The 24,820-nt window shown below is 35.3% G+C and overlaps 1 protein-coding gene and 1 pseudogene across 12 annotated transcripts in view; both read right to left on the reverse strand.

The window, feature by feature from the left end:
* DCDC1 (doublecortin domain containing 1) overlaps nt 1-24,820 on the reverse strand; it is a 490,806-nt gene that overhangs the window by 401,002 nt on the left and 64,984 nt on the right. For all 12 annotated transcript variants that reach the window (XM_009460183.4, XM_016920610.3, XM_016920609.3 and 9 more), the window contains one exon: nt 13,318-13,523. In XM_009460183.4, coding sequence (XP_009458458.2) covers nt 13,318-13,523 — 206 coding nt within the window. The remainder of the gene's footprint in view (nt 1-13,317; nt 13,524-24,820) is intronic.
* Nucleotides 3,176-5,122, reverse strand: LOC107967053 (cytochrome c-like; annotated as a pseudogene).

Consider the following 24,820-nt stretch of genomic DNA (forward strand, 5'->3'; position numbering starts at 1 on the left):
TCTGTAATTTGGCTAATTGCAAATAAAACAACCATGAACATTCACTTAGAAGTTTTTGTGTTGACATATGTTATTTATCTTGGTATATATCTAAAAATGAGATTGCAGGATTGTATTTAAGTGTAAGCTTAACTTTATATGAAAGTATCAAACTGTTTTGCCAAGTGGCTGTGTCATTTTGCATTCTTATCAGCTAAATATAAGATTTGCTATTTCTCCACATTTTCACCTACTTGGTATTGTCAGTCTTTTAAATATTAGTCATTTTAATGTGTGTATAGTGGTAACTTCATGGATTTAATTGCATTTCCTCGATGATTAATAATACTGAGCATCTTTTCATGTGCTAATGGTTGATTTCTATGTCTTCTTAGTAAAATGCCTCATTCACATCTTTTGACTTATTTTTGTATTGTTTGTTTTCTTACTGTTGAGGTTTCAGAAATGTTTATATATTCTGAACCAAAGTTTTTTGTTAAATACGTGTTTTCTGGATATTCTCTCTCATTCTGTGGCTTGCCTTTTCATTTTTATAATGCTGTATTTACAAGAGCAAAAGTTTTTTGATTCAGACAAAGTATAATCATTTTTTGTTCATATTTTTTGTGTCCTAAGAAATATTTGCCTACCCAAGGTTAAAAAGATTTTCTCCCACATTTTCTCTGAGAATTAGTATAGTTTTGTTCTTTATAATAAGATCTGTGATCAATTTAAATCAATTTTCATGAATGATTGTGAGGTAAGTTCTTATCACACAGAAATATCCAATTGTTTCAGCAATATTTATCAAAAACACTGTCTTTTCCCCCATTGATTCACTCTATCAAGAATGATCTACCCATGTATGTGTGGGTCTATTTCTGAACTCTCCATTTTGTTTCTTTGCCCTTTATGTGTATTCTTATTCCCATATCATCCTGTTTTGATTATTTTAGCTTTATAATAGATGTTGAAAACAGGTAGTGTAAATGGAATACTATTCCTCCTTTAAAAAGGAGAAACTCTTGTCATTTGCAGCAACATGGATGAACCTGGAGGGCATTATGTTAAGTGAAATAAGCCAAGCACAGAAACACAAATACCACATGATTTCACTTATATGTGAAAACAAAAAAAGTCAAACTCACAGAAGCAGAGAGTAGAATGGTGATTACAGGAGACTGCAGGGGGAGTGGGAGGACTGGGAAGATATTGGCTAAAGTACACAAAATTTCAGTCAGACAGGAGGTATAAGTTCAAGAGAATGATTGTATATCATGGTGACTATAGTTAATAACAGTATATTATACACTTGAAAATTGCTAAGAAAGTAGATTTTATGTATTTTTATGACAAAAAAATGATAAGTATCTAAAGTAATTCAACTGTTAATCAGCTTGGTTTCTCCATTCCACAATGTAGGCATATTTCAAATCATCATGTAGTATACCATAAATATATAAAATTTTTATTTGTCAATTTAAAAAATAAATAACAATAATAATAAATACATACTAAAATACAACTTTTTAAAAGAAATCAGGTAGTATAAATCCTCCAAATTTGCTCCTGTTTAAAACTGATTTGGCTATCTAATTCCTTTGCATTTCTAGCATTTCCACGTATATTTTAGAAATATCTTGCCAATTTATGCCCCTTTCCTCAAAGAAAAGACTGGTTGAATTTTGGTGAGTATTGTGATGACTATATAGATCAATTTGCAGGAAACTGGCATCATAATAATTTTGAAGTTTCCAGTCCATGAACATGGTATATCTCTTGGACCTTCTTTCATTTCTCTCAGCAATTATTTGTTGTTTTCACTGTATAAGTCTTGCACATATTGTGTTAAATGAATAGTTAAGTATTTCATGTGTTTGAGTGTTGTGGTATTGGATTTTTACATTTCATTTTCCTTTTTGTGTGTGTGTGTGTGTATATCTCCTCTATTTTAATCCTTTTAAGTTGGCAAAAGCACTATTCCCGATCACAAATACACAGCAGTTCTACAGTTTTATGTTTCTGAATGGCTGTTTAAAGACAATCCTAAATTATTACTTAGTTTGACTTAGATTGTAAAGAGTTCAAGAGTGAAGTTTATAAGACACATGCACACGTATGTTTATTGTGGCACTGTTCACAATGGCGAAGACTTGAAGCCAACTCAAATGCTCATCAATGATAGACTGGATAGAGAAAATGTGGCACATATACACCATGGAACACTATGCAGCCATAAAAAAAGGATGAGTTCATGTCCTTTGCAGGGACATGGATGAAACCATCATTCTCAGAAAACTAACACAAGAACAGAAAACCAAACACCACATGTTCTCACTCATAGGTGAGAGCTGACCAATGGGAACACATGGACACAGGGAGGGGAACATCACACACCACAGCCTGTCAGGGGGTGGGGGGCTAGGGGAGGGATAACATCAGGAGAAATACCTAATGTAGATGACAGTTTGATGGGTGCAGCAAACCACCATGGCACGTGTATACCTAAGTAACAAACCTGAACGTTCTGCACATGTATCCCAGAACTTAAAGTACAATAAATTAAAATAATAATAATAAAAGATTATCCATAATTTTTTATTCTGTAATAGGAATTACATAAAATTATTTCTCAAACATTAAATCAATTTTGCCTGCCTAAAATAAACTCAATTTAAACATTAAAAAACTTGCTATTTTAAAAGCATATGACCTCATAGATCATCTATAAAATGTGAGAAGTGTTAAATAACCTTTGATATTACACATAAACCACACTAAAATTCCTTTCAGTAAGTAAAAGGAACCATTTTAAATACAGGGAATTCTAATTAGATTGGCATAGTTAGGGCCAAAAATATAAAGTAGACGTTGCTACCTTATTTATCTTCAACCCTTGCCTTTAAGAGGCAAATGAACACAAAACACAGGTGAATCTTGCTTGGTTCTGAGACAGTGAAGGAATTTCCCCAGTATTTAAATATATTCACATAACCAGTTACATACATCTAAATATAAAACCAATCACCAGTAAGTTTTAAGATGGCATTCACCATCTTTGTGAAAAGGTGAAAATTATTAATGAAGTCTAATCATAGCTTTAGAAGGGGTAAACAGTGATAACATTTACTGAATTCAAATTACTATTAAAATTCAAAAACTGAAAATCTTCATTTAACCAGAAGCTAGTCTTAGTTTTAAATCAGGACTGCCCAACAAAATATTCTGTCAGTCATTCATGACCTGAATTCTGGTGTATGAAATCTATTAAAGTATGGTATACATAAAAAAGTCATGAGACATTTCTGTTTTGTAATAAATAAGGCAGTGGCAAATTATTACTCATTTAGTAGCTTTTTTAAGACAAGCTAACAAGTCTGCCCTTTCTGCCTTCTTCTTAATGCTGGCAAAGATCATTTTTATTCTAGGGATGTACTTCTTGGGACTCTCCAAATACTCCATCAGTGTATCCTCTCCCCAGGTGATGCCTTTGTTCTTATTGGCATCTGTGTAAGTGAATACAATGGCCTGACCTGTCTTCTGCCCGAAGAGACCATGGAGATTAGGCCCAGTCTTGTGCTTGCCTCCCTTTTCCATGGTGTGGCACTGGGCACACTTCTGAACAAAAACTCTTCTTGCCTTTCTCAACATCACCCATATTTAATTCCCTTTTTCATCACAACGAAGGTTCCCGCTCTGAAGCTAGACGTCCCATTCTCCTTAAATTTCACTTTCTAATTGTCACTAGCATATAGAATTTCACTGACCTTGTATCCTGCAAACTTGCTGAATGTATTCCTTAGTTCTACTAGCTTTTATGTAGGTTCTTTATGGTATTTGATGTTCTTATCACATTGTCTATAAATAAAATAGTTTTTATTTCTTCCTTTCAAATTTATACCCTTTTTACTACTTTTTTCTTGACTTATCACAGGGTAGGGCCCCCAATAGCATGTTAAGCTGAAATGAAAAGAGAGGACATCTTTGCCTTGATCCTGATCTTGAGGAAAACAGTTCAGTCTTTCATCATTAGGTATGCAGTTAAATCAGTGTTTAGTAGACATTCTTGACCAGATTGAAGAAATTCCCTTCTATTTCAAGTTTGCTATGAAAAATTTTTTTTTGTTTTTTTAATAAGTGAATATTAAATTTTGTCAAATTCCTCTCCAATACCTACTGAAATGAGCATATGGCTTTTTCCATATTCTCTTAAGGTGGTCAACTACATTGTCTGTTGTTAAACCAACTGATATGGTTTGGCTCTGTGTTCCCACCCATATGTCATCTTGAATTGTACTCCCATAATTCCGTTTTGTGGGAGGGACACAGTGGGAGATAATTGAATCATGGGGGCAGTTTCACCCATACTGTTCTTGTGGTTGTGAATAAGTCTCACAAGACCTGATGGTTTGATAAGGGGAAACTGTTTCGCTTGGCTTTCGTTCTCTCTCTTGCCACCACCATGTGAGACGTGCTGTTTGCCTTCCACCATGATTATGAGGCTTCCTCAGTCATGTGAAACTGTAAGTCCAATAAACCTCTTTCTTTTGTAAATTGCCCAGTCTCAGGTATGTCTTTATCAGCAGCATGAAAACAGACTAATACACCAACTTTGCATTCCTGGGATAAAACTCACTTGATCATGATGTATTGTTGGATTTGATTTGTTAATACTTTTTGAAGGAATTTTGCATCTATGATTAGGAGGATATTGGTATGAATTTTCTTTTCTAGTAATGTCTTTATAATGCTAGTCTCATCATGTGAGGGGGAAGTTTTCCTGTTTTCTCTATTTTCTAAAAGGTTTGTGTACAACTGATATTATTTTCTCATGAAAGGTTGATAAAATTCAATAATGAGATCATTTGGTCTTGGAATTTTGTTTTTTGAAAAGTTTTTAATTATAAATTTGATTTATTTAATACATAGAGAGATTCTGAGATATAAATTTTCTTCTGTCTCAGTTTTGGTAATTTATGTTGTATTAGAGTTCTATATCTAGAAGGACAAGATTAATAGGATAGGTGTATATATGAAAGGGAGTTTAATGTCTATCAAAGATAATATATATAATGTCTATTAAAGGATAATATATATAATATTAAATATAATCAATTAAGATAAATACATGAAAGGGAGTTTAATGTCTACATTAAACAACTCTCCACAGCTGGAGAGTGAGTGACCTGATATATTTGGTTATTTATTTCTAATTTAATTCTTTTGCAGCCAGGAAACATACTTAAAATAATTTTAATCCTTTTAAATGTACTGGGAATGGCTCAATAAGCAGCAAAGGGTCTATAAAAGTGAATGTACCAGGTACATTTAAAATAATTTCTTTGTGCATACCCAAATTTGTTTCTGGTATCATTTTCTTCCAGTGAAAAATATCCTTTAATATTTCTTATAGTTTAGGTCTGCTGGACACATGTGCTTCATATTCTGTTTGCCTGAGAATGCTTTTATTTCAAAGATTTTTTTTAAAGATATTTTCACGTAATATAAAATAATAAGATAACCAGGTTTTTCTTTCAGCGCTTTAAACATATTATCTCTCTCCACACTTTAAAGATATCTGCTATCTTCTGTCTTGCATTATTTCTAAAGAGAAGTCAGCTTTTATTCTTACATATGTATCCCTGTAATTAATGTGTTTCCTCCCCTCTGGTTGCTTTTAAGCTTTTCTATTTATCACTGCTTACAGCAATGTGATTTATGTCCTTAATCTGGTTATCTTTCTACCAGAGGTGCATTGAGCTTCTTAGATATGTGGGTTGTTTTCCATGAACCATGAACTCAGGAAAAATTCTGGCCATTATTACTTCAAATATTCACAGCCTTCTCAGTCTTTCTAGGGCTCCAATTACACGTCTATTAGACTCACTGATATCATCCCACAAGTTACTGACACTCAGTCCTTGTTTTCAGCCTTTTCCTTCTGCTTCTCTACACTGCAGTTTGGATAGCTTTATTGCCCTGTCTTGAAGTTCATGGATCTTTTCTTCTCTAATATCTAACCTGCTGTTAAACCCAGGTTTTTTGTTTTTTGTTTTTTGTTTTTTGTTTTTTTTTGCAGTTAAGATATTGTAATTTTTAGAACTAGAAGTTCCACTGGTTCTATTTTAAGTTTCCAGTTCTCTTCACATTATATTCATGTTTTTTTTAATACGTGAACATATTTATAATCACTGTTTAAATGTCTTTTTCTGTTAACTCTATTTTGGGGTCTGTTTCTATTGATCAACTTTTCTTCTGGATATAAATTACCTTTACTGGAATCTTCATCAATTTGTTTAACAAGCTCAACAAGACCTCTCCTCTCCAACTGGTCAAAATGCAAATGTCTCCTTACCCTGCACATACTCCCATACTTGTTTCCCTTTTACATCCTAATTAGCTGTTCTTTTCCTGGCAGTTGTTTGTGTCAGGCCTTGTGGAGTTCACCCTATGCATAAGCAACTTAATAGTCAGCCAAAGACATGAGGGGATGCTTACACAAAATTTGAGAACTATTCTACAAATAGCTCCCTCTTATGGTATTGCCCTGCAAATTTCAGCTACCTAGAACTTTGATGTCTTTCTCTTCAGTTTATGGGAAACACTGTGCTTTTCTCAGATTCTCTCTTCTCTCTCTCTCACTCTTTCCCTCCCTCTCTCTCTCTCTCTCTACTACGATCCATAAATTGCCTCCAGGTACAAAGACATAGTGAACTTTAGGAGTCACTTCAACTTTTCCCCTTCTCTTAGGCATTACAGCTGATGCTTCCTGTTGTCTAATACCTAAAAATTGTTGTCACATATTTTGTCCAGTTTTTCAGTTGTATAGAATGGAATGGCCAGTCTGATACTAATTACTCCAAGTAGGAAATAATGGTTATGTTAAATTATTTTTAAGACAGGACACATTAGGAATTAAAATTTAAGAAAAAGTAATATTAAGAGAAGTTTTGAATAATAAATAATATTGCTCTTAAAAATCAGAAAATGGGTTATAGTACTAGCTATTTCACTTGATCCACTTTGGATATGGCAGTCAGCTTGTCTAAGTTTCAGTTTTTTGAGTAGCTTGACTAGAAGACTTCATAAAATCCTGTGATTCTAATGTCCAGAAACTCGATAAAGTTCATCAAAGATTCTTTAATGGTAAGGTATGCATGGACACTAATCTAATAAACGCTTCAAGGTAACCATTATTGTTATATGTTCTTAACAATTAAAATATGTTAAAATATAAAATGTACATATATAAAATAATTTTAATAAAAAACACAGAAATACATTTTAACTTTCAAATTTAATATCATGTTTATGTCTTTTTTTTGTTGTTAATGGAGTCTTGCTCTGTTGCCCAGTCTGGAGTGCAGTGGCATGATCTTGGCTCACTGCAGCCTCTGCCTCTAAGGTTCAAGCAATTCTCCTGCCTCAGCCTCCCAAGTAGCTTGGATTACAGGTGCCCGCCACCATGCCCAGCTAATTTTTGTATTTTTAGTAGAGACAGGGTTTCACCATGTTGGCCAGGCTGGTCTCGAACTCCTGACCTTAGGTGATCTGCCCACCTGACCTTAGGTGATCTGCCCACCTTGGCCTCCCAAGGTGCTGGAATTATAGGCATAAGCCACCACGCCCGGCCATGTTAATGTCTTAACTGCTCCTAAATAATATTAAGGACTATCCTTAACTACCATCAGTAAAGTAAATGAATCTTTAGACTGATAATTCTCATTTGTTTTTATTTCCATTAAATACATTCTTTTTTCTTTTTGCTTTTTTGAGAATTTCATTTTTTAAAAAATTCTGACTATAAATAATTACTTATAATATTCTAAAATAACTCAATTATATATAGAAATTCACATTAAATAATGAAAAGGCAACTGGCTATTCATAGAATCTTAAGAATAAACCATATTATCAAATTCCATATTTTTAAAGCTCTTCTTTTGTGTTTTTAATCAGATATTAATCTCTGATTTAAAAAACTAGCCTAATTTTTAAATAACAAGTAATATCAATGGACTTTTCTTCATATTTCATAAAAAGCTCTTTAAAGAAGTTCCAACATACTAATTATGCATGACCTCCTCTGTCGGAATCCATGTTGAGCATCCTTAATCAAATTTTGCTACCCCAGGTTCTCCTTTTTGAATCTCTTAAGATACTCTCTAAATTATTTTACCCACACTATTGGGAAAATCTCTGCTGCCATAGTTACTAATTTGTGTGTGAACATTCTGCAATCATACCATTATATTGTGTTATTTCAATTGAATTGGGCCTTTCTTAAGCTTGAAAATTTTCTTAATTTTTTGTTTAAGCTTATTAAGTTTTTTTATTAATAAATGGTAAACATCATAGAAATATATATTTCTCATGGCTTAAAGGCATCTGATAAAGTCTATTTTTTTTTATACCTTAACATCCATATAGGAGTAATTCCCTCAATACTTACATGTTTTTTCAGTAATAACAGGAAAAAGTAATTACAATGAAATATGCTCACATATAAATATAAAGGGAGTATTTTTTTCCTAAGCCAGACTTGCTACACATAACCACTCTTTTTCTGCCAACTTTTAGATGTTTTCTATTTCCCGATTTCTGAACTCCCTACACTCATTCTAATCTAAAAACTAGCTATCTAACTTCCCCCAACCTCTTTTATTCTGTCTCACACGTTATTTTTTTCTCTTAAACTACGTGAGAAGTACAGGAGAACAAGCAAAAAGGAACTCTATGAAGATTTCCATCATATAGTAAGTTTGAAGTTTTAGAACACTGGAATAAGAATTCTCAAACTTTAGAGTAGCTAGGAATCATCTGGAGACATTTGTTGAAATTCAGATTCCCAGGGCCCACACTCAAGAATTCTTAACTCAATAGGCTTTAAGTGGGGCTTAGGAGTCTGATTTCTTAACAGAAAGGCCAGACGATTCTGATGCAAGTGTTCTGTGGACCACACTTTGAAAAAAACTGTGGTCCTTTTGCCTACAGTAAGTATATGACGCCTCCAGGTAACGGAGGAAAAGTATTCTGTTCTCTTTGAAGTAAGTTAACATTATATTATACATAGCATATATATATGTCATAATATATAACACTATATTATTATATAGCACAAATTATGCTGCATAAACCCCAAGAAATTGGGCAAAACAATCGGGATAGGAAGAAAATATTAGAATTATTCATTTTTATCTATAAAAATCAATAATTATGAATCAATTATTATTAATATTAAAAGATTGACACTACATATTTTCCAAAAAAGAGAACCAGAAAGGTGGGAAGATAATTAAGTGGTAAATGATTTAGCAGACCAGAAAAGTCAAAACTTAAACTAGTAAAAGTAAATTTTACTTGTATTGCAGTACCCCAAAAAGGCTCATAAATTTGAGATATCAGGTACCTCTAAAAGTTGGGCTGAAAACAGGTTGACTATATAGAAAACAGATAAACATCCAGAACCCTTCCCACATCAACCAGTCAGGCAACTATACTTTTGCTATCAGAAGAGTAGACATGAGATTTGCTCTCTGGAGAGACTAAACCTCTTACTGAAAAGAGGACAATTAAATGAAAATCTACATATTGAAAGTGAAACTCTTAGCCCCCTTCTCCACTTGGCTAGTACATTGCTCAAATTGGCAGACTTTATGTGGTGAAATTGATTAACTCCAGAGAAAAGACACTGATAATTAGGAACCCAACCCCAGTGAAAAATCCTAGTCAAAACACTCTCTGGTGAAATCCATCTGTCAATAACACAAACCTATGCTCACAACTTTTCAACCAACTTTTTAATTCTTCACTTTTAAATATTGATGGAGGAGTAACTCATATTTAAAGTAAGTCTGTAACATTAAAGATCAAAATCAAATAAAACAAAAGCAATGCCCCCACCCTGCAAAACAAAACAAAATGAACAAACAAAAAAAACAAGTACTCAGAGAAAACACAGACTGTACAAGGAGAAGCAAAATATTCATTGGGTTGACAGGCAAAGATAAGCAAATCTCCCAGATAAGAAAATTAGAAGTTCAGTTCGTAAGATCCAACATATAAAAGTAGGAGTTCCATAAAATAATAACAGAAAACCTACAGTAAAAGGATATTGTCAGAAATACATACAGTTTAACAAAACATCTCAAAAGAAAAGGATGACACTTTTCAAACTGAAAAGACATCCTGAGTATCCAGCACATCTTGAAAAAAATTTTGAACACTGTCAATAAAGAGATGGTTCTAAATGTTTTCATCCTTTGTGTCACCTACAAAGGACGATGAATCAGTCTGATATCAGACTTCTCAACAGCAACACTAGCAACAAAAATCAATGGAGCAATACGTTTAATATTTGAAAGAAAAAATATTTCCCAAGATTTCAAAATATTCACCATCTGTGTTCTCTTTTTTGGGAAGCCACTGAAATATGCACACAGCAGAATACAGGAGGTACAGGAAAACTAGAGAATCAGGGAAAAGAAATCCAACAAAGGAGAGAGAGAACGATAACTCCCAAGTTGATAGTGAAGAGAGATCCCAGGATAGAGATCATAGAAAACAGCCAGTTCAAACGGGAGCAAGAGGACAGCGTTTTTTGTTTTTTTTTATTGTTACATTCATTTCATTATCTTTTTCATCATTTTCTTCACCACTGTAATTTCCTGCTATTGGTGATAGTAGCAAACCAAGCAAAAAACCAAATAAGTAAGATATAATTATTAACTACTGGGAAAAAATTAAACATTTTTCATAAAAGAAATGCTATCTTGAATAATAAAATAATCCACACAGCCATCAATTATCTGAAAATGAATCCAAGATGTAATTGGAAGAGAATAAAACTTATCCACCATGATGCTAATCTCAAAGTTGTGTATCCATATCAGCCATATTTCATTTCCCATTAATTTGGCATCTTATGCCCACAAATTTTTCTTAATACCTTTTTCAACCCATGGATGTGTATGTTTAGCCTATATCTTACAGTAGCACATGCTGTGTGATTACTGAAGCCATATCAAGTAATTCTAAAATCATCAGATTTAAATCGCAAAGAGATGTGCTATAGTTCCAGTATTCCAGAGTTTAGTAAAGGAATATATCATTTTGGCCCTCATTTCAAACTTCTTAATTACTTCCTAAAGTAAATAAATGGATTTCCTTTTGATGTTCTACTTATAATTAAAATAGAGTCATTTCCCCTTGGCTCTATTCTGTGCTCATAGAGGACTTTTATGCTTTAACTACCTTATTGTACCACCCATTCTCAATAAATCTCTTCTTATCTCATTGCAATAACCTTCACCATATTAGAATCCTTTACATTCTACTTCAGTTTTACATTACTTAGTAGTAATTGAGAAATAGTTAACATTCCTAATATTTTATCATAAAAGAGAAAATAATTTGTTTTTCTCTTAAGACTATGCCACTTACTTATTTCTATTACTGATTTGGTGTCTAATATATAAATAGAGCATGATCCTATGATTATCAACAACACTTTCAAAATTTAAATTTTATTTACAAAATAATTAGCAAGCCTTGTTTTTCCCTTCCAAAAAGTTCTTATTGACACCCAAGATCAGCATTTTGTTGCCTCTTCTCCTTTACCTCATTCTTAAATGTGATACTGAGGCAAATATTTACAAATACATTTGTTACTAAATCATGTTCTATCATGAGTTCTATCATGAATTTGTGAAAATTCTTTAAATATTTTCTACAAATCATAAAAGAAAAAAGTAAGCTAAAGACTTCATTGATCATCCAGTTTTAAATAAATTCCTTTCTAGAGACAAAAAGCAAAATAGCAGTGACATTTTTATTTATACTCAACATTTCATCTAAGAACATATAATCTGTAAGAGTGACTATTACTCCAATTTTACCACTAAGGCATGGAATTATGAGATTGAACTGAAGTGAACTCAAGAGGTTATCTAACATAGCTTCTGTCTCCAAGAATGACTGCATTTTAACAGTCCAAGAGATACGTTCATCTTCTCTATTTTTCAAAATGGTCAGGGAAGATGTTATAACTTGCCTTAGCAATTTGCTCTGCTGTGTAATATCCCTTAATATCATCATCAAAATCTGCAGATAAGAAGGAAATAAAACTAAGGTTTCCCAGCTCCTTGGTAAATGCTCTTAACCAGTTGTGGTTGTAAAACAACCACAAAAATACATAAATGAAGAAGTAGATATTTTGATTAAAATTCCAGTATCTAGTCAACTATTCACCTGTTTCAAGCAACATTCAATTCGAAATAGTATAGTATAACAAAATTGTCTTGATTTCATAATAAAAATTTTCCATTAGAAAGAAAACTAATTTCTGTTAGGTGCATATTATGAGTCTCAAAAATGAGACTAGAAAACATTTAATGGGAACTTTCTGGGTGCCAGGCATCGTCCTCGATGCATAATATCACATTAAATCCTCACAGCAACTCTATGAAGTAGGCACTACTGTTATCTCTGGTTTTTTAGATGAAGAAACTGAGACTCAGGGAAACAAAGGTGTCCAAGGCCTCATAGCTAGTGAATGGTGAAGCCAAGATTCAAGCCTAGGCGTTTGGTTATGTTTTACTGTCTCTCATACATTCTTAACACATTTGTTACTATATTATTATTAGGTTGCTTTTAAATTGGTTGAAAAATCCTTATCTGTATAAAAATGTATGTGTGTTTCAAATTCCCATTAGCTTCTCGGTATTTTTTAATATCAAAGGTGTTTTAGAAAGTACAAACACCTTCTAAGAAACACGCATTTGTATGACAAGTAATACTTTAAATTCTGTTTTTTAAAGTTTGCTTGTTTCATGATTTTTCTTAGGCCCCTTAGATATGTTTTTAAAAACTTATATGAATACTTTGAAACTGCATTTTAGTGATTTGGGGCTTTGCTAATTCTTTAGAGGAGCAAGGATGCTTTTAGGTCTTACCACTATTCTAAATGAAAAGAGGCAGATTTGAGACTGGAAGCTAGCTTAGACTGGCTTCAATCTAAATAGCTTATAAAATATTGTAACTAATTAGAATGTTTAGAATGTTTTCTCTAGTAGAAACATAACATTTTAACTAGGTAAATGGCTAACTATGTTAGCCAAATAATTTCCTGAAATATTGTTGCTTTGCTAAGGTAATTTATGGTATTAGTGCAATAAGCAGACTTATAAACAGGTTTATACAGAATTTTTTAGTTCTATATAATGTCTTCTTAATATTTCTATTTGTTGGCATCGATATTTAGAAGAAGAAAACAACACATTTCAACAGCCACAAAACTTTGAAATTAAATTCATAGTTCAATATTTAATTAAAAATTACCTTTTTCATTGTTTCTTTTCCCACTGTAATCTCATGCCCATCCTGCCCCATGCCATTCTTAAAGAATAGAATTCGGACTGAGGTCCTCTCAGTAAGTTTCTTCATTCTAATAGAAAGAACAGGCTTGGTTTTCCGTCTTTTGATATCAGTAGGAAGCATCAACCCATTCATTGTCCAAGTTACTTTCTTCATTAACAACAGATGGTCTAGAAGATAATTTTTTAAGTCAAGTCAATATTTGGCTTCAAAATTAAAAATGGACACATCATACTTCCCTCCCTCTATTACCTGTGTATTATACACTGGCCAGTCTCCATTTAGATGCTGGTTTTCTGAAATGCTACCACCAGTTTCTTACTAACCGTGACATAAGCTGTAGCAAGCTGTCTGCTCTGATAGCCTGCATAAATCATCATTTCTGAAGGGAACAGATGTTCAGGGTATGAAAGAGTAATACCACAATTTAGTCCTAATTAAAATTCACCTTAGCCTGCCTCTATTACTGATTAAACGCACCCAGCTGAAAGGGTCTATTGAAAATATCCAGTGTCCTTTGCTTACTATAAAACAACATAGGTCTTGAACTTTTATGTTCTTTAGGGTTGGGAAACATTTCTTTTCTCTTTAATATGACTTCTTATCTATGTTGCTTTAAAGATGCTGACCTCCAAATAGTAACATTATACTGTAATTCTTCTCCTGTGACTAGAAGGAAGGTGCCTTCTAGGACATCCTCGGTGAGAGATTTAAACTATTTCACTGAAAATGAAAAACAGTTTTTCATTAACAGTTTACTTTGACCTATACATTTTCAAAGCTGTGTGCAGAAATTTAAGTTTTAAAACTCCCACTAATATAAACAGGAGTGCAACTAAATTACTATGTATGACTTTGAAAATGTAAGGGTAAGAAGAGGAGTGCAGTATATTGCATACTAAGTTGCCATCAGCATTCTTCTCTTTTCAAGAGGTTTTGTTTCACAAATAAATAATTTGCACCTGAGCCATTTATTTGTGCATTCAATTTATTTTAATCATATTTTCTTCTTACATAAATTACAAAAATACAATGATCCCTCCCTCATCTGCTCTTATTTGTTCTGAGAGAAACATAATTTTATTTATAGATAACTGAAAATAGCTGCATTTATTGCTATTTTGCATTGAAATTTGCCCAGATTTTCAAATGATCTTTCTCTGTTAGCACTCACCTTGAAAGAAGCTTGGCCTCTTTGACCTAGAAATGTTACTTTACATAAAATCTGCTAATATTGATATGAAAAACAAGCCAGTGGTTGTAATAACCTTCGAGTCTCACAATGGCTATATTAAATGTTCAACAACAACAACAACAAAAATCCTCTATTCTTACCCCCCCCTTTCACTCTCTGTTACCCACACACATATACACATATAAAAACACATACACCGTGGCAGATAGATAAACAAAACTTGCAGATTAAATTAAAACTAGATTATAAGACTATAGACATAAGTCTTCAAAAAGAGAAAAAACATTTTAACAGAAATTTGTTACTCTGTTTTCATTTTGTAAACTGAAATTAATAGGAATTAGAAATTATAATAGAAAAATAAGCTATAAGTTAATGAGTTCATAAATAGCCAAAAGAATTGAAAACAGATACTCAAGTAAGTACATGTACACACATGTTCATAGCAGCACTATTTACAATAGCCAACATGTGGTAACCAAATGTCCATCAATAGATGAATGGATAAACAAATGATAGTACAATGTATAACACAGATGGAATATCATTCAGCCATAAAAAAGAATGAAGTACTGATATTTGCTAAAAAATGGACAAACCTCAAAAACATGCTAAATGAAAGAAGCCAGACATAAAAAAGGTGACATATTGTATGATTCCATTTACATGAAATATCAGAATAGGTAAATCTATAAAAACAGAACATATACTGATGGTTGCCAGCAGCAGGGAGGAGAGGGGATTGAAGAGAAGCTTAATGGGTAAGGGGTTTTATTTTGAAATGATGGAAATATTTTGGAACTAGATAGAGATGTTAGTTACACAACAGTGTGAATGTACTAAATGCTACTAAATTTCTCACTTTAAAATTATTAATTTTGCATTATGTGACCTCAATAAATAAAGAAGAAAAAAAGAAGAGGAGGAGGTCCATAGATGCTGATCATTGTCAGACAGTATTTCTCTGGGAAAAAAAAGAAATCTCTCACAGGGGAAAAAAAAATACGAATGAATTATTGTAGTGTAATGGGAGTTTACCCACAATCTGGATGCCCCTAGATGCTTTGCATGGTGAAAGGGTATTAACTCTACCTTCAAACTACATTTGAACCCTAGCTCTGTTTCTTAGTGACACTAGATGCACTATACCTCCCTGAATTTCAGATTTCTCATTAAAAATTATCTAGTGAGCATCACTCCACTACCTGACAGGGATTAAATATCTTACATGTAAAATTACCTAACATATGGAAGTCATTCCATAAATGCTAGCTTCTTCCCTCACCTTCCTGAAGTTCTATTGCTTATTATGGAGCATCGGAGTATATTAGTTGTTACATCAGTCAGGGTCCAATCAGGAAAACAGAATCTACTCAGAGTATTTGAGCAGAGGAAACTGACTGCAGGGAATTGGTTATGTAAGTGACAGTAAAGGCTAAGAAGCAACTGAAGGACAGTTAGGCCACCCAGAAATTAGAAAGAGCAAGAAACCACTCCCACTAAGGCCAGAGGGAGGAGATGTTACAGGCGTCAAGATTTAGAGAATCTTACCAATAAAGGGTTTTCCAAGGCCAGGTCTAGGGTGAGGGGAGTGAAGGCCAATGAGGCAAAATTTAAGGAAGCTGTGCAGGGCCCTCACAGAACCCTCAGAGCGAATGCCTCCTCAAATTGTGTCCCAGTGATACTTCACTCACCCAACTGTAGTCCCAGTCCCGGCTGAAACTGTCTCTTTCACATGCAGAACTCCTTAAATTCCATGAAAAACAGTACTATAGCCAGATTCCATTTATGTGATTTATAGATACTACCTTATTTAGTTCTCTCAACAACTTTATGAGATAGGTAATATTATTATCCTTATTTACAGTTGAGGAAACTGAGGCACAGAGGCATTAACTTGCCCAAGATCATACAACTGGTATGTGGTGGCACTGGGACATGAATTTTGTTCAAGAAGCTGTGCTCCTCATCACTGCACTCTTTTGCCACTACCATATATCTCAAATTCAATGTCTAAAGCAAAATTTCATATCTTTCTGCACAAACTGTCTCACCCTTCACAGTTCTTATTTCTGTCAGTGTTTCCACTTCTTTTACAGTTATCCACTCTCTCAGCGAGACCTTGAACCCATACTGCTTAATCATTTCTCTCCAACTAATTGCTTATTCATTCAACAATATTTACTGGGTGTCCATACATCAAGGCACCAGGGCGACAGCTGTAAGGAGGACAGAGCTGCTTGTGCAGTTCACAGGCTCTGGCAGAGAAACTGACAGTGTAAGGTCTCTTTGAACAGAGAGGCCTATGAGATGAGAAGTTAGTTGTGAAAATCTGGGGGAAAGGTATTCCAAGCAGACTGAAAACCAAGCACAGAGACTCGAAATGAGGATGGGCCTGGCATGTTTAAGAAAGAAAAATAGAATGGGCACGGTGGCTCATGCCTGTAATTACCCAGCACTTTGGGTGGCCGAGGCAGGTGGATCACCCAGGGTCAGGAGTTCAAGACCAGCCTGGCCAACATGGTGAAACCCCATCTCTACTAAAAATACAAAAAACTAGCCAGGCATTGTGGTGGGCGCCTGTAATCCCAGCTACTCGGGAGGCTGAGGCAGGAGAATTGCTTGAACTCGGGCGGCAGAGGTTGCAGTGAGCCGAGATCATGCCACTGCACTCCAGCCTGGGCAACAAGAGTGAAACTCAGGAAGGGAAGGAAAGGGATGGGGAGGGGAGGGGAGGGGAAGGGAGGGAGGGAAGGGACAGGGAGGGAAGGGGAGAGAGAAAGAAAGAAAGAGAGAAAGACAGAGGAAGGAAGGAAGGGAGGGAGGGAGGGAGGAAAAGAAAGAAGAAAGAAAGAAAGAGAGAGAAAGAGAAAGAAAGAAAGAGAATTAAAGAAAAAGAAAGAAAGAAAGAAAGAAAGAAAGAAAGAAAGAAAGAAAGAAAGAAAGAAAGAAAAGAAAGAAAGAAAACAGAAAGAGTGTATGTGGTTAAAGCCAAAGAGGCAGAAAGGGGCCACATTATTCAGGTCAAGATAAAGGATTTGGATTTTATTCCGGATGTGATGGGAAGCTGTTAGAAGATTCTCAGCAGGGTGCTATGTGAAGAAAGTACAGTTGTCCCTGGGTATCCATGGAGGCTTGGTTTCAAGACCCCTAGGATACCAAAATCTGTAGATGCTCAAGTCCGTTATATAAAATGTAGTAGTATTTGTATATAACCTACACACATCCCCCTGTGTACTTTAAATCATCTCTAGATTATTTATAATGCCTAATACAATGTGAATGCTAAGTAAATAGTTGTTATACTGTATTTTTGTTTGTATTATTTTTTATTATTCTATTGTTCTTTTTTATAGCTCTTTTTTTCTAAATATTTTTGATCCATAGTTGGTTGAACCCGCAGATGCAGAACCCGTGGATACAGAGGGTTGACTATAGTGCATAGTGTAGTAGACACTGTTGGTGCCCCCCCAAGGTGCCTTTTAGCAGGCTAGTGCACCCAAACTCCAGCTGCTTTGAGTCCTGGCTGTGACCATCGCACAGCTGCACCCTTCTGAGAATTGCCTTTGACTGAAAGAAACCTAGTCAGGAAATGCCTATGAGGTTGTGATCTCCTCCCTCTTACCTAGGGAGACAGCCGACAGCCAATGATTGACTGATTCTGGGGCATAGTAGCCAGTCCCCTTGCCTCAAAGGGGAGCAATTCTCTGGTGTCTTTCACATTTCAGACTGGGGGTAGATTTCCAGTGAACACATGTCTTGGCCATGCTTCTTCCTTTGCTCTAGGCTCCTTCTCTCACTCCCTTACATGGTTCAACTCAGAGTATTCCCTCAATAAGTCTCTTGCACTAAAATCCTCATCTCAGGTTCTGCTTCTAGGGAATCTGACCTGAGACACGGTAAAGGAAGGGAGACCTCTCGGTTATTCATTCTTCACAGTAACTCTTCAAAGCATCATTTTTTTTTCCATTTCCAAGCAGACCCATTTGTCTATTTCTGTCTCTGCCTCCTAAAATCTGCAAGAACTTTCTAATTGTATATGATTCTCCTCCATCACATCTGACATTCTATACACCAATCACAGCTGAGTTTTCCTAAGACATCAATTTTATCATTACCTAAAGAGAAAACTCTTGGAACTAGTTTTTGAAGTTTTCTCCTAGTCAGTCAGTCAGTCAGCCAGCCAGCCAGCCAGCCCATCAGGGGTCTGTCAGGCAGTCAACAAATACTTGTTGAGTGTATCCTATGTGCCAGATTCTGTGCAAGGAATATGAAAAATGACACAAGTCCTTTTTCCTAACCTTATGTCTAACAGAAGAGTTTACAATCTGATGCCATTCAAACTTTCTGTTCTTGTCTTACCCTAGTTTGAAGCACTGTTTTACCTAAGCAAATCTGTTCATTATCCCTGTTCACTTTTAAACCCATACTTCACCTATTCAGACTCAAGTCCTTCTCAGGATCCAGTTTAAGATCTTCCCTTACTGCTCCATCAACAACAGCATTTTGGTCAAAGCCATTCAACAAGTCTCTAGGACATTCCAAACTTTCCCACATCTTTCTGTCTTCTTCTGAGCCCTCCAAACTGTCCCAATCTCTGCCCATTACCGAGTTCCAAAGTTGCTTCATTTTTGGGTATCTTTACAGCAGCGCTCCACTACCTGGTACCAATTTACTGTATTAGTGCATTTTCACACCACTAATAAAGACATAGCCAAGACTGGGTAATTTATTTAAAAAGAAGTTTAATTGACTTACAGTTCAGCATGGCTGGGGGGGGCCTCAGGAAACTTAGAATCATGGTGGAAGGAGAAGCAAACACATCCTCTTCACAGTGTGGAAGGAAGGAGAAGTGCAGAGCAAAGAGGCAAAAAGCCTCTTATAAAGCCATAAGATCTGGTGAGAACTCACTCACTATCATGAAAACAGCATGGGGGGGACCACCCCCATGATCTAATTACCTCCCACAAGGCGTCTCCCCCAACATGAGGGGATTATATTTCAGATTACAATTCAATATGAGATTTCCGTGGGGACACAGAGCCAGACCATATCAACCAGGGCACCCTCCTATTTAGCAACAGGAAGTGATTCTTCTGTACATCACCCCTCTGAGGACATATGTTTTCATATCAAGAAATGTGGTTCGAGGGCTGACAGCCAGGGTAAGCATTATTACATCCAGCGGCAAGAAGAAAAACAGAATCTGACTCTTCCATGCCAACACAGAGAAACTGAAGATGGTCAGCAAAGACTTGACAAGACTTCAGCCCTGGCGAGGAAGAGGCTATTCTCAAAGGCTGGGGGTGAGTGGAGTGAGTAGCAACAAAATAGTGAGGGGACTGTAGGGTATGTGGGGCAGGGAGCCAAGCAATTCAAACAAGAACCCTAATGCCATCTAAATCTACTTTGAATTTCTAGGAAAACATACTAGCCATTTTTTTTTTAATTTTTTTTGAGACAGAGTCTCGCTATGTCACCCAGCCTGGAGTGCAGTGGCGTGATCTCGACTCACCGCAACCTCAAGCGATTCTCCTGCCTCAGCCTCCCGAGTAACTGGGACAACAGGCGCGCACCACTGCGCCTGGCTAATTTTTTATATTTTTAGTAGAGATGGGGTTTCACCTTATTGGCCAGGCTGGTCTCAAACTCCTGACCTTGTAATCTGCCAGCGTTGGCCTCCCAAAGTGCTGGGATTACAGGCATGAGCCATCACGCCCGGCCCCCATACTAGCCATTATTAACAAATGCTTCCTACATTTCTGTCTTTCATTAACTTTCTCATCTCTAAAAATTCAAAAATTTTCAACTCCTAGGGCTGAGGCTATCTGGTACCTTTATAAGAATCAGGTTAAAAGGCTAATCAGAGACTCAAAAGAAAGCAACCATTTGTCTCTTATCTACCTTTGACCTTAATGGCCCATCCCCACTTCGAGTTGCCCCACCTTTGCTTTGAGTTGTACCGCTTTTCTGGACCAAACCAATGTTCATCTTACATATATTGATGATGTCTCATGTCTCCCTGAAATGTATAAAACCAAGCTGTGCTCGGACCACCTTGGGCACATGTCATCAGGACCTCCTGAGGCTGTCTCACAGACATGTATCCTTAACTTTGGCAAAATAAGCTTCCTAAATTGACTGAGACCTGTCTCAGATATTCGGAGTTCACAAATCTCAACGGCAGCAACATCTGAGTTCCCCTTTGGATTGTTCTTGAGTCTCAACCTTTTCTCCTTTGGAATGTTCTTGAATCTCTACCTTTTTCCCTTTGGACTGTTCTTGAATCACTACCTTGTTGATAGTTCTTTCAGCAAGGTCTCTGCCCTCCACAACCAACTGCCAAAGAAAGGGCCCTTGTCTCACCTGATTACCTTATCCCCTCTAAATATGCTAGCCACACCTGGTGGTTTTCAAAGCAATCAGACCTAGACCTGTCCCAGTCTTCCTCTCCTCAGGTACTTTTCTCCGGAAAGTTAAGATTCTGCTGGGTTAGGATGCAGGTGGTGACTGGATTCTAGTGAGGACCTAAGGTTTAGCATAACTTTGGAAAATAGTTCCCAAAAGGGTCGTATCTCAGCTGCTCAGGGACTGCCATGTCCACCTGACTGTTCATATACTTACTCTCCCAAAGCACTCAGAGAACCTTATGTTCCAACCATAGATTATATTTTATTTGATAGAATCCATGTCTTATTTTATTTTCATGATTTTATTTTTAACCAAACCATGAAAAAGATAAAGCACTTCTTAGCTTGCTTTTCTGTTAAAAGGTCTATCTACAATATAATTATATTTCCTCAGTCTACTTCAAAAAAGCCAATGTCTGTCACAAAATTAAATAAATCTGGATGCTCCTAACATTATAATTTTCCATTTTGCTTGTACCAAGTAAAAAGAATACTGCCTTCTTTTACTTCTAGAATAAAAAGCAGCAAACTTGCAACTTCAAATCCACAAGCTTATTAAAAATCTTAATTTTAAAAATTTGTTCTCTGGTAGTTGTGCAATAAATTTGAAAACAACACTCTGACTGTCAAGTAGGTATAGATAATGACATTAAATATGAATAAGCACATCATTTCATGAATGCAAGATGAGTTTATAAAATACAAATGCTCTGACAGTAAGAAAACATACTGCTATATTCAATTATATCATCTGCCCAAAATACAATTGCTTCTATGTTTGGTAAATAGATTAAATCCAGGTCACATTCCTGCATTCAACTGAGTTTCTAGTCACTCCCTTTTCTCTAAATACTTGCTCTCTTTGTTTCTGCATGTTCTTAAGTGTCATCATTTATTGCTATAGGCATGATGGCTATATTTAACTAATAATGACAGTGGTTGTCATTAGATTTTAACTCAGTAACACTAGTCTGACATATCATTTGAAGTATGTCTTCAATTTACATTTGATTAAAATTACAAACATCCCATCTATTGTGCCAATCAAAATGTTGTCACCCTTTCCCTGAACTTTTCTATGAACTTTCTTTAAATAAGTTATGGCAGCTTAAAGTTAAGGCTAGCCCTGGGTCATGAATATATTTTAAAATACAACTTTTGGAATGGAGCAGACTAAGGCCACTTGGGGCTCCTTTTATAAAAGGCCTTGATTTTGACCTACACCCTAGATATTGAGAGTTCAAAGCCTTTAACTCAGATTCCCATATCATGCTGTATACATAACTACTTGGCAGGTATTTTAATTTGGTTGTATTTATTTCAAGATCTCAGACCTAGCAAATACCTTTGTTAGTAAAATCAGATACGTGTGACAACTTGTATGAAAAGCTTGTGGAAACATACCTAGAAAGGATGGAGCAAAAGAAGGAAAATAAATAAGGGCAGGTAGAAAAATAACATTTCAGGTAACTATCATATGCCAGGTTTTTATATCATCTTCTTTACTTCCCATAATACATCTGTGGGATGTAAACTTATTTTTTATTTTTATTTTTTTTGAGACAGAGTCTCGCTCTGTCACCAAGCTGGAGTGCAGTGGCATGATCTCGGCTCACTGCAACCTCTGCCTCACGGGTTCAAGCAATTCTCCTGCCTCAGCCTCCCTAGTATCTGGGACCACAGGCTCGCGCCACCATGCCCAGCTAATTTTTGTATTTTTAGTAGAGATGGGATTTTACCATGTTGGCCAGAATAGTGTTGATCTCTTGACCTCACGATTTGCTTGCCTTGGCCTCCCAAAGTGCTGGGATTACAGGCGAGAGCCACCACACCTGGCCGAGGTGTAAACTATTATGCTCAATTTATGGATGAAGAAACTTAGGCTTAGCGAGATTAAGTGACTGGCCCAGGTTCACACTCTAGTTTGCTTTCCTGGCAGTGATGAAGAAAGTAGAAACAAATTTTGTTGTTGTTATTTTCCTGAGCCCAGCCAGCTATTCTAGAAAGGTAAAAGTGGACACAAGGTTCTGACTAACTTCAAGTCTTAGTTATGTTTATAAGATGGTATTCTCAGTTTTCTGTTTAGACCAGGGGCTTATAGACACTTAATTTTCAAATGATTTATCTTTATTAGAAATATCCAATAGGCATTTAAAGTATTACTTCATCTATATTACATATAAGGACATTGAAGTGCAGACCAGTTTGCCCAAGACCAGACACAGGGACTAGAATCTTGCAACATCAGCTGACTTCGAGTCTAGTGTCCTTTAAAATAAACAATAATGCATTTCTCACAACTCTCCTAACAAGATATCTAAAGCCTTCAAAAGTGAAAAGTTCAAAAAGCAAACCACTCTGAAAGAATAACTATAGAATATATAAATGAATTCTCAGGTAAAGTAACAAGCAGCATAGGCAGACAACTAAGTGATTTGATTTAAAGGTAACTGTTTCATTTTCAATTTTGTAAATGCATTCAAGTTAACAGGACAGTATAGGTTTGCAAGCATCTGTACAGTAAACAAATGTAGTCTCTGTGTATGAATATAATTCAACATTTTATGGTTATGTCAAGAATTTAGGTGTTTTTCAATGATTTGGTATTTGACAATATAAAGAGATGCTGCCAGCCACACGCAGGCTATAGATTTTCCTACTGACTAAGAACACTTTTTTGGTCCATCTCTTATAATTGTCTTCAAATCCACACCTATTTTATATACCAAGGATATTCTATTCTTTTATTTACAGATTTAAAACTTTGGAATAGAAAATACATAAAATATTTTCCTATAGTTTTACCCTCACTTATAGAAATAGAAGAAGCATATGCTGTCTGAGAAGAAAATGGTTTTTTTTCCCACCACATAATGCCATCTTCCTCCTTTTGAATATATATAGAAAAGTGGAAGTTAAAATGTACAAACAATCTAACCTAATAAATACACTATTCAAACCAAAAGATAAAAGGGAATTTGGGAAAGCCAGTCCCAACTACCTTAGCTGACTGAATTAAGTAGTGGTTGCCCTGTAGGTGAACACCACAAAGGCTGGTATCTGTTTTGGCAAGACTAAAGCAGCCATTGGTGTAGGCAGCACTATAGCGTTCTGTCTTGAGATCTAGCAGCAGAAATATTAAGGTATGATGTGATGTGAGTAGTGGGTCACCTATTGAAATTTGTGCTTTTAACATAACAATTTAAAAATCAACAAATTCAGTAGATATATAATGGAAGAGAATATAATGCATGAATCCAGGTTCATTAAATGAATGCATTTTTTGAAAAACAAAATATGACAGAACATTTCATTATGGACGCAGATATGAGAAAAAGTGTTATGCTGCTATTTAGAATGTGTCTTGTGTGTCGTGGAATTGAAATATTTCCAAATCATCAATAATTAAAATGATGAGAATCCATCATTTCACTGACACTTCTACATGAAAAGATGGCCTATTTTAAATGTGCTCACACATATTCTTGTCAATCACAAGCTGTCATAGCAAATTATTTCATTTTGTAGATTACATGGCAGTTACTAGAAAATCTCTAGGCTTAAATTTAGATCTTAGGTGTGTAGTATCAAGAACTCCTTTCATGCATTTTTTTCTGTGACTACATCTTCACAATATTGGATCTAAAAGATTTAAAATCTTATTCATAATACTAAGTTTCACTTCTGGTTAACAAAACTCAGGACTGAAATGAATCACTGTAAATGATAATTCTGAAAGCCCAGTAATAGAATAGGATATACAGGAGAGAGTAGAAATATTCAACCAAAAAGTTTTAAAGACAATCAGAGCTCCATACAACAGAACTTGGACCTAACGAATTAGGTCTAAAGAGTGTTTTCC

This window comes from Pan troglodytes, chromosome 9 (assembly GCF_028858775.2).
Source record: "Pan troglodytes isolate AG18354 chromosome 9, NHGRI_mPanTro3-v2.0_pri, whole genome shotgun sequence".
Taxonomy (NCBI): domain Eukaryota; kingdom Metazoa; phylum Chordata; class Mammalia; order Primates; family Hominidae; genus Pan; species Pan troglodytes.